Raw genomic sequence first — 14,291 nt, 5'->3', positions numbered from 1 at the left:
GATACAAATAAGAACCAGAGGCATCTCCCTCCCAGCTCACGTCAGAAAGTTCAGAACTGAGCCAAACAGAAAGTACACATGAGTTTTGGTAACTAGGGATTTTACTGGGATTTAATCACATAGGCACAATTAACTGAATTCTTGGCCATATGGTTGAACTCGCTCTTACCTGGTGGTCTGAAGTTCAGTCAGTATCTGGTGGCTCAGCATTCCAATCTTGGAATCACATGACTGGTCTTTCTGGTGTGAATTTCCCCTTGACTCAAAGTCTCTTGAGTATAATCCAATGAATGGGATAACACACCACTAAAGATTATCCTATCTCTCAATAAATTTTACGATTTAGAGTCTGTCTCCAGGAACCAAAAACAAAGGTCAGCCAAAATCATTATACAACAAAAAGCTCTAGCATTTGCTGTAATAATTGGCTTGGATAATGAACTAATACATAGAGATACCTAAGTGAATCTGAATGTGAGTTCTCATTGGGTAATCTATAGGTATTAAAATAACAGTGGTAGCCAGGCATAATGCCATATACCAGTAATCTCAGTACTTGGGAGGCTAACATAGGAGGATCATAGGTTCAAGGCCAACAAGCAGAAATTTTAAGGAGATCTGTTTTGGAAAAAAACATTTAAAGGGCTGGGGTATAGCTCAGAGGTACAATGCCCCAGGAGTCAATTCCCACTAAGAAAAAATAATAACAGTAGTAACAAATCCCACAGCCATTCATACTGATGTTGAAATTTTCTGAGAAAATGTCTAAGTACTTAGCAGATATGAGCAAATATGGGGACAACCATAGTGAAAAGTCTAATTTTTTTTTTGGGGGGGGTTCTGGTTGTAGTTATGCACTTAAATACACATGCAAGTCAGAGAGTTTTTTGGGTTTTGTTGTTGTTGTTGTTGTTGTTGTTGTTTTGGTGGTACTGGGGTTCCTGGAAACCCTTCCACCTCTGGGCTACACTCCCAGACCTATTTTATACTTTTTATTTGGAAACAGTGTCTCTTAAGCCAGCATGGCTGGCTTCGAACCTGCACCATCCTCCTGTCTCCGCCTCCAAGTGTGGGGATTACAAGCGTGCGCCACCACACCCGACTGTCAAATTTTTGAAGTTGCTTTAGAAATTAATCCAGGTGCTTCAAATAGTATGCCAGTTACAGAGGTAACCAGTATTATCAGTGTGCTTTTAAAATGAATGCTATGATCACCAACAGTGCACCCTGAAGCAGCACACTTTACTAATTGTGAAGGTGGTCGAAAGCTGCCTTATCTACACATTCATAATTCAAATGAGTGAGGTGATTGCACGTATCTCAAGGGCACTGTGTCCTCTGGTTCTTATTTAACGCTTGCTAGTGTTTTGTATTTGTTTCAACCTGAAGCAGCTGTCAGAACGGATAGAGGACATAACAGTATGATCAGAAGTCAGGAGTTTGAATTTCCCAAGTGTCAAATTCAGTGCTGAACTGCTAAAAGTCTTAACATCCTAATTGTGAAGCCATTTATTTTATTCCAGCATTCCTCAGAAACCATAAATTGCTCTAAGATGCCAGCATTTTGTTTAGCCTTAAAACGCTTCAAATGTTTCTCTGTCTTTCCATCCCCCATGATTGTTTGGTGTTAATTGCCCTTAAAAAACAATCTTTGCAGAGGAGGCAGGAGAATGCTTATCCAGCAGTTCATCAGTAGCATTAAAGATTTTAATGGTGCTAGATAAACATGACAGGCAATTATTGAATCTTGTTACACACTGGAAAATAAAAATGGATGCTGAGCAATATACGTTTTTGCTGTTTTGTCTTTATCTTAGTTCCTAATTTGTAGCTTTTAACAGTTCCGATAGATTTAGTTTTATTTGAGAGATGCTTTCTAGAATATGCTTTTAGAAAATCAGACATAAAAGTTTTATATCTTCATCCACAGTCGTACAATGGGAATCAGTCTGAAATCATGTGTTAGATCTCATTAATGCCATAGTAATTTAGCAAATAAAATGGAAAGAATATATTTATCTTTTATTTGCTGAGTAGTGATATGAAAGATCTCATGATTCTATTTTCAATGATACTATAGAATAATAAAACTTAGAAGTTTACTTCTGGCATTATTTTACAGGTTTTCTTTTCTTTTCTTTTTTCTTTTCTTTCTTTCTTTTCTTTCTTTTTTTTTTTTTTTTTTTTTTTGGTGGTACTGGGGTTCCTGGAAACCCTTCTGCCTCTGGGCTACACTCCCAGACCTATTTTTTTTTTTTTTTACTTTTTTATCTTTGGAAACAGGGTCTCTTAAGCCAGCACGGCTGGCTTAGAACCTGTGCGATCCTCCTGTCTCCGGCTCCCAAGTGTGGGGATTACAAGCTTGCACCAACACTCCCGGCTACAGGTTTTCAATGTAGGAAAAGGAGATATTTCTAAAATATTTCAATAACTTATTATCTTTGAAATACTAATATTCTGTTGTCAAAGCTACTTTTACATTTTGGAAAAGACAGATTTTTGAAATTCATTGTACTTTTAAAAAATATTTTTAAATTATGTGATACAGAATTCCATTAATTTGGAAATGACTTCAGATGTTTTTATAGTTTGATTCAATTTATTAAGCTATTACTATTAAAAAATTATCATATTATTATTATGACAATTAATTACTATTATCACTGGTCCAATCAGGAGTTGTTTCTTAAGCATCTCATAATACTTCCATGAACTGATTTACTGTCTCATTGTTCTAACCCTGGAATTACATGGTGATATAGGAAAAGCTGAATAGGATTAAAAATAAATTTTAACTCAAAATATTGGGAGAGCTTATTTTCTCACCTCAAACCACAATTAAAGTCAAACTATGATATTTAAGAAGATCACTTCAACCTATTTGAAAAACAGCTGTGCTGTGTACAATTTCAGTAGACGATTATGAAGTCGTCCTTCAGCTCTTTGTTGGCCTCTCTTCTAGATCATTACTGAAACCTCAAAAGCCTTCTTTGGAATCAGGAGTACATTCAAAGCGTAGCATTGGCATCTTGTTTCCATCTGCAGCGTTTCATAGCTGAACAAAACCCCCAACGGTCACATATACCCTCCAAAGATTGTGTGGACTGGTCCTCCACTAACTGTATCATTGCATCTTGTCCTACAGACCAAATTTATGATTCCATTTAAAAAAATTTTTTGATACTTCACTTACAGTAAGGCAAATTTCTCTCCCAGAAATATACCCAACAAAAATGTATACTAATGTTTACCAGAAGACACTTTCCAGAAAGTTCTTGAAAACTACCTAAATGCTCACCGACAATAGAAAGAATAAACAAGCCTTAGCATTTCTACACAATAGAACGCTACGTATCAATTAGAGTGGATAGTTTTCAACAATATGTAGTGATATGAATGAATCCCGCATCACAATGCAGAGTGAAAGAAGTCTTGCACACACGGGCATACACTATTGATTCCAGTTACATGCATGCCTTAAAACTAAAACTATTCTACATTGTAAGAAGTCAGAATATTGGTTGCCCTAGTAAAAAGAAAAAGAAAAAGGTAGTGACTGGAGGGGATCACAAAGGAAGGTTATGGGACTAGTTTCATGAGTGTGTTTAGCAAACTTTATACTAATGCAAAAATGTACTCGTATGTACAAGAACTGTAATAAAGTGTTTGAAACAAACAATTCACATTTTTGACAAAAAAAGAATAAAATGTTAGGAATAAATTTACCTAGATAAATTCAAGACTTGTTTACTACAAAACTACAAAAACCTTATTAGAAGAAGATAAAGAAGAATTGAATAAACGGAAAATAAACCTCATGTACCTGGATTAAGAGAATAATATTCCCAAACTGATCAACAAAATGAACAAATTGATAACAAATGTTCCGATATTGAAACAACTCCTATCAAAATCCTAGGTGCGTATTTTTCCAGAAATTAACAAACTGATTCTAAAATATATATGGAAATATAAGAGATTCAAAGGAGCTAACACTACCTTGAAAAAGAACAAAATAAAAGGACTTTCTGATTTCAGAACATAGCACAAAGTTAACAGTAGTCAAGACATTGTGGTACCAACATAAAGCTAGCTATAGAGATAAATGGAATGAAAAAAAAAATATATATATATGCACGCCTTTATATCTAGGATCAATTTTCAACCAGAGTACCAAAACAATTCAATGGCAAAAGAATAATATTTACAACAGATGGTACCAGGATAGATAATTCAATAAATTTAAACTGAGACTATGTCATATTACAGTTATAAACAATGTCAATAAACGGGAAAGAATGAAGTTGAACTTTTGCCTTTTATCATATAAAAAACTTAACTCAAAATGGAACATACCTAAGTTTCTAAAGTTAAAATTATGAAACTCTCAGAGAACAATACAAGTATAAGCCTTTATGAACTTGAATTAGGTAAAGATTTTCTAGATATGATACCATAGCACAAGCGATCAAAGAAAAAAATTGGCTTTCATTAACATGTAAAACATTTGTTCTTTGATGAGCACTGATGTAAAGAAGATGGACAGTAACAAATTTGACAAGGACTTTTATAAACTGAAACTTTAACACATTGATGATGGAATATCAAGTGGTAACTTTGGGATCAATTTGACACTTTCTTTAAAAGTTAATACTATATAGAATTACCGTATGACAAAACACTTCCACTCCCAGGTATATATACAAGGGCAGTAAAAACTTAGGTCCACACAAATCTTTTACACAAATATTGAGATAGCAGGGTATTCATAATAGGCACAGTATGGAAACAACTGAAATGGCCACTAATTGATGCGTGAATAAGGAAGATATAGTGTATCCATACAAAAGAATATTAATCATTCATAAAAAGAAGAAAGTATTGGTAGATGCTACAACATAGATGAACTTTAAAACCATTAAACGGTGTGAAAGAAGCCAACCACGAAAGACCACACAAAGTTTGGTTTGATTTCATATATGTGAAATGTTCAGAATTGGCAATTTCATATAGATGTAAAGTATATTGGTAGTTGGCAGAAGATGAAGAGCAAAGATATGGGAATTACCTGCCAATTAGTATAGGGTTTCTTTTTGGTGTGGTGAAAATGTTCTAAAAGTCGATGGTGGTGATGACTACACAATTCATCAAATACACAAAAACCAAAACATCATCTAATTTTTATCATATATGGATTTTATCGCAAAAAGAATGTTATCTACTTGGAGTTCCCTAGTATAAGGTATTTATTTTATAACCATTTTCAATACCAAATCTCTGCCACTGGTATAGAATGTTAAGCCAGCCTGATTTCTTGTACCAGGAATGACTTCTCTCCATATTACAAATGCAGATAGGACAATCAAACATTTTATTCTTGACCAGGAGAATTTTGGTTTTTTCTACATAGTTTCCTAGAGAACAATAAGAATAATTTGATAAGGTAACATATTAAGTCATTAGTGATAGACTGTTCAAGGAAAACATTCCCATTTCCCAGAACAAACCTAGAGAATATTAATTTAATTGGCTGTGTGACTTGATGGATTGAGTGCTAGACTAGACCTCAGATAACCTTTCCCCATTTCTTCCTCTGTGATCCTGGTCTCCTCAGTGATCTCTCTGCATTCATTTTCTTATCTAGATACTAAATGTCCATACACCTGTCCAATATATTTCTGGGATTTTCAAGAGAAACAAATGAATACAAAATATGAAGGGCTTTGAAACTGACAGCACTGTAAAAATATGAGGCATTATTTTCTTGACATCTTTCCTTTTTCTTCAGATTTGATTTCCAAAGAAGGGGAAACATAAGGTGCTAAGTTAAATGGGATCTTTGGGATATTGATTGAGAAGGGCTGGCTTTTCCTCAGGGAGAAGAATGTTGCATGGACTCAGAACCCTGCCCTTGTGTGACGTTAACAGATAGGGTTTTATAGAAAACTGTGTTATGTTGTTTTTTTTTTTTTTAATGTACTATTCTGGCAGCATGAAAATGATATGGCAGCAGACAAGTTATTGTCAATTAAACAAGAGCTGTCATAAAGTCAGAAATGTTGAAATATGGTGAGCACGAACCCTAAGCAGATCATATGGCAGCTGCTCAGCTGTTATTCTAACAGAGTCACTACATGTGTGTGTCATTTTCCTGCAGAATTTAATTTGAGTCCCTATCAACGGAGACATCCTTGCATTTGCATGCCGCTGTCAAGTCAAACCTGGACCTTCTAAATGAGCTAGGATGCGGGGAGGGGAGCGGTGGGAGAGTGACAGGTGGAGGCAATGGTTCTTCTCTCATTTTCTTCCATCCAGGTTACATTGAAGAGGCCTGTATCATCCCCTGCCCCTCAGACTGCAAGCTCAGCGAGTGGTCCAACTGGTCACGCTGCAGCAAGTCCTGCGGCAGTGGTGTGAAGGTTCGGTCCAAATGGCTTCGGGAAAAACCATACAATGGAGGAAGGCCTTGCCCCAAACTGGACCATGTCAATCAGGTATCATCTTCTCAGAGAGAGGGTTAAAATATCGTTTAGGTTTGTAATCTTGACGTTCTCCAAAATATACAAGAGTAAATAATAGCTCCTGAGTAAGAATTTTGATTCATTTCCTCTTGGAGATGCCTGAATAAATTACATGTCCCTTATTAAAGTCCCAAATTAGGTATAATACCTCTGAATTCTCTAGGGAACCTGTACCTTGCAAGTGTATGAATATGAATATAATTCAGTGGAGAAAAAAAATGACACCTATCTTTGAAATAATGTCAGGATGTTTAAACCATCATAAAATTGCAAGTAATGATGAGATAGTACCACCCTTATAGTTTCCCTAGACTGTCAGGAAAGGCATCTCAATTACCACTACTTAAGTGAAAATCAAAGAAAGTATATAGATGTGGATCTAATATTAGGAAAACATTTACTCTTTATTTGTTTAACTTTCTTTGATGGAAAAGAAGTATTGAGGTGGCCTCAAAGTCACGATGAGCACCCTGTGAATTTGGTCATTGTCCTTTTAAAATTTTGTTTGGAGCTTTATTAGAGTGTGGATGCTTACTTCACTATCTCCTGTCAATAGATATAATATGTATTCTATTAGCAATAAAAAGAAAAAAGACTGATAGGATTGTGACATTTTTAAGGCAAAAGAATGTATCGGACATTTATTATCCTGTTCAACTTACCTGTGAATTAACAAATGAATTGCAGATAGTATTGCTAATCATGTGTATATGAATTTGTTACAACTTCATGAACCTAGCCCTTGAATATGTAGAAATGTTTCATATGTACCAAGTTAATCTCCAAAACACACGGTTTAGCAGTATTCATTGGAAAGTATACATTCCAAATTAACCTACATTCATTCGTAACAATAGAATAAAATGGAAGGGGAAAAAAACCCCTAAAGAACTTTTGAATAAAGTAAACAAAGATGAGATAGTGGAGAAATTAAATTTCACAGAAAGCATTCTGAAAGAAGCCTGATCTTTGCAAGTTGAGAGTAACCTTTAAATTCAACGGAGGATGACTGATAACACTCCAATGCTGCCATCTAGTGGAATCGTGCTTCTCTAAGATGATAGTGGATATTTCTAAAGAAAATTCAATCCTATTACCCTAGTTATATGAATGTGAAATTAAATAACTGAAATGAAATATTTATTATATAAAAATGTTCCTCTACAAGTCTCAAAGCCTTGAATTTCCAGCAGTGAATTCAAATATTAATAAATTGTGACCCACAGTTCCAGTAAAAACAAATTCTACACATACTCACACCCATTTCACTTTAGGGTGTCTATGAGATTTACAATTTAAATAAACTGTGTTTGCATCCATTTTTTCCTTATTTTTGATTTTTTTGTACTGGGGTTTAAACCCAGTAGCAGTCTACCTCCAAGATACATCCCCAGCCCTTTGTATTCTTCTGTTTTCAAATAGGGTCTCACTGAGTGGCCAAGGCTGACCTTGAACCTTGGGCTCTCCTATCTCAGCCTCCCAACTACAGAAATTACAGGTTTGCACCACAATGCCTGGCTTCAGCATTTTCTTTAACAGTGAATTTCCAAAGGTTCAAAACCTTGTTCAAAGTTGTCTTTGCTATGAAACGTTTTATAGCTTAAAACCATTGCGCCGTGACTTTCCATTTTGGATAAAATCAAGTGTACATTTTGATAGGGTGTACGTGTGCTTGTTGTCAACTATCAGAAGATTGACAACTGAAAGCTAAACCAAAAAAATAATATATTTTCTAATACCTGAATTTGAGCATAAATATCCTATCTACACAAAGAAATAGAAACTTGTAGATACATATGTATTAGTAAAATATTTAGGAAAAGTAAATAGTAAGCAAGGTTTTGTGTTAAAATTTTTGAAAATTGTACATAATACAGAGTTTTACTAGATTTATACATTTCTTAATAAAACAAATGAAACTGCACATGGTGGCACATGCTTATAATCCCAGTACTTGGGAGACTGAGACAGGAGGATCACAGGTTCAAAGCCAGCCTCTGCAATTGAGAGATTCTCTTAGTACCCTAGTGACACCCTGTTACCAAATAAAAATTTTTAAAAATTGATCTGGTAATATAGTTTAAAGATAAAATGTCTTTGGGTTCAATCCCCAGTTTATAAAGAAACAAACAAATAAATAAATAAAGCAGTCTATTGACTCCCAAATAGCCTCTGAGGTTCATTTCTCAGTTGAGGAAGTAATTCCTCATATCTTCATTTTCTACAAGATAGGTGGATTGACTGAAAACGACCGAAACGTGGACAGACGGATCACATATAGGTAATAGTCTATTGGCAAGCCGGATCATGGCGCATTTGCAGTCACGAGTCAGCTCCCCACGCTGTATGTTTTGAGGATGCCTCAGTTTTCTGATTGCTTCATCCAGCTCACCTAATCCTTTCCTTAGCTGTGTTGTTTGCAGTGCTCAGTTGTGCGCCTTACTTTTTTAGCAATAATAAATGGTTGGTTTTTGCCTTCTAAAGTCTAAGAGAAAAGGTCATAATTCTTTACCAAAAATAAATTATTATGTGTACAAAAGCATGCTTGAAACTTGGAATGTGGGTTCCTCTCCTAATAATGGACTGACATTCTCACTCATTTTTGTTTCTCTCCTTTTTCTTCATTCCTGTTGAATGCTGCTCCAGGCACAGGTAAGAAGTCTTAAACCTCCTGGTTCTCAATAGAGTACTTACAAACAATTTTAATTTCTGAGAATGTATTCCTTTGCCTGACACTGTCTTTTATGCTTCACCAGAAGAAAATATCACATATCCCATTATTTAATTTTTCTCTGTCAATTCTTTTTTTATTCCCTGGCATAGTTATCTGTGTTTCATGATTTTATTATCAGGGCTTGAGGGAAGAGGGTGAGGAGAACAAGCTTTGTCTCACTCACCTTGCCAAGGCAACCACACCTTTATGATGCTCTGTGCTTCTCAGAAGCAGGGGGACACGGTGCAGGTGGACTGAAACCATTGGGTAGGGGTTGCTCCAAACTGATTTGTAATCATCCAACATAGAAGATTAAAAGGAAAGCCATCAAAGGATTAGGAAGAGCTGCAATCCCCTTCAATTTTCCCTTCCCCAGAAGTTGTAGGTTAGTGTTTAACCATGTGATATTAGTCCTGTTTAATACACACCTAAACATGACTGCAGTCACATGACAGTTAACTATAGAGTCGTATTCCAACAGTGCATAGTTTTCTGTTCCTACTTAGCATAGGTCTACTTAAATTACTATTGTTGGGATTTTAGTTCACTAAAATTCACACAAATAAATAGTTTCAAAGGGCTGTTGAAATCTTTTTCCTGGAATTAGATACAAAAAACATTCATGTTCTATAGTGGTGTGTGTGTGTGTGTGTGTGTGTGTGTGTGTGTGTGTGTAATAGGAAATAGACTGAACTGCCATAGATTATGAAAATATTTTTTTAAATGGTTGTGTCAGTCTGCTTGCCATGAATTAGGGCCCATTCATTTCATTTACTTAATTATTTTTCTCATTGAGAAAAACAGCATTTTCATTGTTCTAAAATTCCTGAAATCAAACATAACACCCCACATGTGAGACTGAAAGCTTCCTGGGGACTGAGTATAGACATTTTGCTTTGTTTCACATAGCCCGCACTGCTGGGGACAGCTATGTATAAGACCAATTTTAGACCTTGCTTCCAAGCCCTAAATGATAGTTTTAAGATGGCTTTACTTCATATTATATGTCTCTATTAATGTAGCATCCCCTATATAAAACAAGGAATGTAAATTCTTGTTGTTAAACATATTTCTCTGGAAAACAAGCCAAATTATATTTGCTTTGAAAATGGCTTTCTTTATATGCTCATTTTATTCATCCATTCATTTATTTGACAAATCTCTAACACAGGAGCACCCTGGGCTCATATCAAAGACACTCAAAACTGTGAATAAGACAGATGGTCCAGAAAATTATCATATAGTACAGTAGAGGTCAGTACAAAAAAATATGAGTCTCATCTGGTCTAGTGAATCAGATCCATATTGACAACTTAGCAGCAGAAGAGCAGAATGAGACGACCACCCTGCCCCTTAGTACCTGCTAGAACTCTCCAGAAGTTCTCTCTAATGCCTTTATTTGCATTATGAACGATAAGGGAGAGAAATGGACAGAGCTTAACAATGAAATGATAAGCTTGTGAGGGTGTGGTGCTTGCCTTCCTCCGATTTCCTGAGGCCACTGAAGACCATGTGTGTTTCAGGTGTATGAGGTCATCCCCTGCCACAGCGACTGCAATCAGTACATATGGGTCACTGAGCCATGGAGCGTCTGCAAGGTGACCTTTGTGAACATGCGGGAAAACTGTGGAGAGGGCGTGCAGACCCGCAAAGTGAGGTGAGGCCCAGCTGGGTGGCACGGAGAAGCTAGAGGCACCGCGCCCTGTTCCATGCAGGCCCTCACTCTCCCCAAGTCTTCTGCATGATATGGTCCTTCCTTTTGTTTTTAAGCACTATGTGTTCCTGGAAAACTCTCAAAAGATCTGTTTCAAGATGCAGTTTATGATGTTTGGTTTTCTGACTTAAAAAGCTGCATGTCAAGATGCTCTTGTCGAAAAGGAAAGGCAAGTTGAACGCAAGCTGTACACGTGCAGATTTTGAACACAGATAATGTATTACAGTCTCACATCATAATGTAATTCAGGATAACGGTGACAGGCATGCACACAGCACTTGATGGGCTTCCTCCCAGCTCCTCCCCACTCTCCCCCTTCCCCATACAAGATCTAGACATTTGTATTGGAATTCTCACATATATACATAATGTCCATGGAAGGTATTCCTTAATTAATTTCTCTCTTCTACCCTAGACCAACTCTCTCATCCCACTGGGGTTTCTCCTCTATTATCTAAAGTCCTTTTGTATCCTGATCACTCCCTAGCATCCACATGTAAGAGAAAACATATGGCCCTTCCCTTTCTGTGACTGGCTAATCTCACTTAACATATTGTTCTTCAGGTCCATCTATTTTCCTGCAAATGACATAATTTCGTTCTTCTTTATTGCTGAGTAGAATATTATTGTGTGTTTATCCCATAATTCATCTGTTGGTGAACGCCTAGGTTGGTTCCATAATTTGTCTATTATGAATTATGCTGCTATTAGTAAGAATATATATGTATTACTATAATCTGATATCAAGTAAGGATATTTGTTGTATTACTATAATTATTCTGATTTTAGTCTGAAAAAATATACAGGAGAGGTATATGGATCATAGGTGGGTCCATTCCTAATTTTTTGAGGAACCTCTAAAACCAATTTTTATACTGGTTGTACTAATTTGCAATCCCACCAACAGTGTAGAAGAGTTTCTATTTCCCCAAATCCTGGCCAGGATTATTGTTTGGCTTCTTAATGATTGCTATTGTAATTGGAGTTAGATGGACTCTCAGTATAGTTTTGATTTTCATCTCCCTAATTGCTAATGATGTTGAAACTTTTTTCATATATTTATTAGCATTTTTACTTCTTTTGCGAGGTGTCTATTTAGCCCATTGTTTGGTTGAGTTATTTGTTTTTTAATGTTAAGTCTCTTAAATATTTTTTATATTCTAGATATTAGTCCTCTATCAGAGGAATATCTGGCAAAAATTTCCCATTCTGTAGGCTTTTTAGACTCTTGATGATTTCCTTTAATGAACAGAAACGTTTTCATCCAATCCCTACCATGTAATAATTCTTGATTTAATTCCCTGAGCTTTGGGGGTCTCATTGAGAAAGTTTTTACCTATGCCTATAAGATGGAGTGCTAGACCTATGCCCTCCTCTAGTAATTTCAAAGTCTCTGGTCTAATTTCCAGGTCTTTGACCCATCTTGAGTTAACTCTTGTGCTTTGTGGGAAATAGGGACTTAATTCCATTTTTCTACAAATGGATGGCCAGTTGTTAAAGACAAATATATTTCTAAGCTAAGTACATTTTTAAAACGATCTGTTTAAAACTGCGCCTTTGTTTCAAACCAGCTAATTTTTAATCCTCTTGAATACTGCAGGGAGCCTTCCTTGAAGGCTATTTCAATTTCAATTTCAACTAATTAAAGCTTATAATGCATCTCCTCATTCAGATTCACCATATTTCAAGTGCTCGACAGCCACTGTGGCTCTTCTGTTGGACGGCACAGATGTAGAATGTTCCCGTCGTCACAGAGCCCCACTGGGTGGCATCGTTCACTAACACCCCAGGTGCCCCTTACTATATTGCAAAGATCCATATACACATCGCTGCCTTTATGGAACTTGAAGTTTCTCCACACTAAGCCCTGACAGTCACAAGACTTCCCTGAGAACTAACACTAGTGTAATACTCATTACTATAGTGTTGGCCATATGAACCTTAAGGACTCTAGAACCCTGTGAAACAAGTTCTGAGGTTTCATCATCTTCATTTTATAGACAAGATTCAAAAATTCTAGTAACTTACTAGCAACATCCTTTTAGTAGAGAGACAGTGAGACAGTTTAAGTTCAACCCAAGTCTCCTATCACACTCTATTTGACCATATCAGTTTCTTCCAATCCTGTTCAGGAATACACAGTAAAGATAAAATTTTTTAAAAGTTCGGAACTTGGCAACATACTTTATGAAGTTCCTTCTTACATATTATATAACCTTTTGTGAATTTAAGATTGATGTTCTTATTCTGTTTCAAGTAGCATACATTAATATTTATCATAAAGCTTTTGCATATAAGCCTATGTGTAACTTTGTTTATAATTTTTTAAAGTTCTGTTGTGTTTTTTTTTTTTCCAAAAGCCTATCCAAACTCTCAGTTTGCCTTTGCTCTGAGGAACTTAATACCTGGGGATGAAGAAGGGATAGAGTGATAATGAGTAGATAAGGAAAGAAAAGAATAAGAGGATTCTGTTTTCTACCATGCTACTTCCAAATTTAAAATTTTCCCTCAAAACTTAAAAAACATATCATATCAAGAATTCAGTTGATTTTTAAGGAGAAAATAGTTATAATAAAAGCACTGCTCTTTTTTCTAGCTCTCCCCTCAATGACCTTTGTACAGGTTGGTTCTTTTTGCTTTGTAAACAGATATCCTCAACATTTCCAAACACGCTTGAAAGGAGCTTTTCATTATTTACCTTTATTTTGTTATTTACTCAACTTTTTGAGTACTCATCTTGATGCAAATAGAGAGAGGAGGTCAGTATTGATTGTGATCTCTAATCAGGTAATAGTGTGCTTGTCCATTACTGATTGAGTAGTACACCTTCCCAACTTATCCTCTGCTAATTAAGGTCAAAATGTCCGCCTTAACTGCACACACTGGCTGACATTTCAGGATAGTTAAGTGTGTAAAAAGGCTGGGTTACATGTATCCAGTCTCAATCTTTCTCTTTAGGATAAAGAAGCATATCCAGAGTAGGTGGTAGAAGTGGTCAGTCTTAGGAGAAAGGGATTTTCTTTCAATGACATATCATAGAATTAATGGAAATACTTCAGCTCTGTGTGTCTGTATGAATATAACATTGTCAATCAGGACACTTGATATTGAAAGGGGGCAAAATGGGGAGGTGGGGGGCACCATGTATGCCATTGTCAACATGATCTACATTATGATGTGAGAGTGTAGTACCACGATAATATAAAAAAAGAATTGCTGGCCAGGCATGGTGGCGTACGTTTGTAATCCCCACACTTAGGAGACTGAGACAGGAGGATCGCTCAGGTTCAAAGCCAGCCTCGGCTACTTAGTGAGGCTCTCGGCAATTTAGTGAGACCCTGTT

General features: G+C 36.1%; 1 protein-coding gene across 1 annotated transcript in view; it reads left to right on the top strand.

The window, feature by feature from the left end:
* Nucleotides 1-14,291, top strand: part of THSD7A (thrombospondin type 1 domain containing 7A) — a gene marked incomplete at both ends in the record, with an annotated part of 440,777 nt that overhangs the window by 401,760 nt on the left and 24,726 nt on the right. Inside the window, 2 exons of the mRNA XM_080701061.1 lie at nucleotides 6,316-6,494; nucleotides 10,758-10,891. Of these exons, the coding sequence (XP_080557187.1) occupies nucleotides 6,316-6,494; nucleotides 10,758-10,891 (313 nt within the window). The remainder of the gene's footprint in view (nucleotides 1-6,315; nucleotides 6,495-10,757; nucleotides 10,892-14,291) is intronic.

The sequence above is a fragment of the Muscardinus avellanarius genome (assembly GCF_963383645.1).
Source record: "Muscardinus avellanarius genome assembly, chromosome: 9".
NCBI classification, from domain to species: Eukaryota; Metazoa; Chordata; class Mammalia; order Rodentia; family Gliridae; genus Muscardinus; species Muscardinus avellanarius.
Note: the sequence above shows the minus strand (reverse complement) of the source record. Positions and strands in the feature narration are given on the sequence as shown.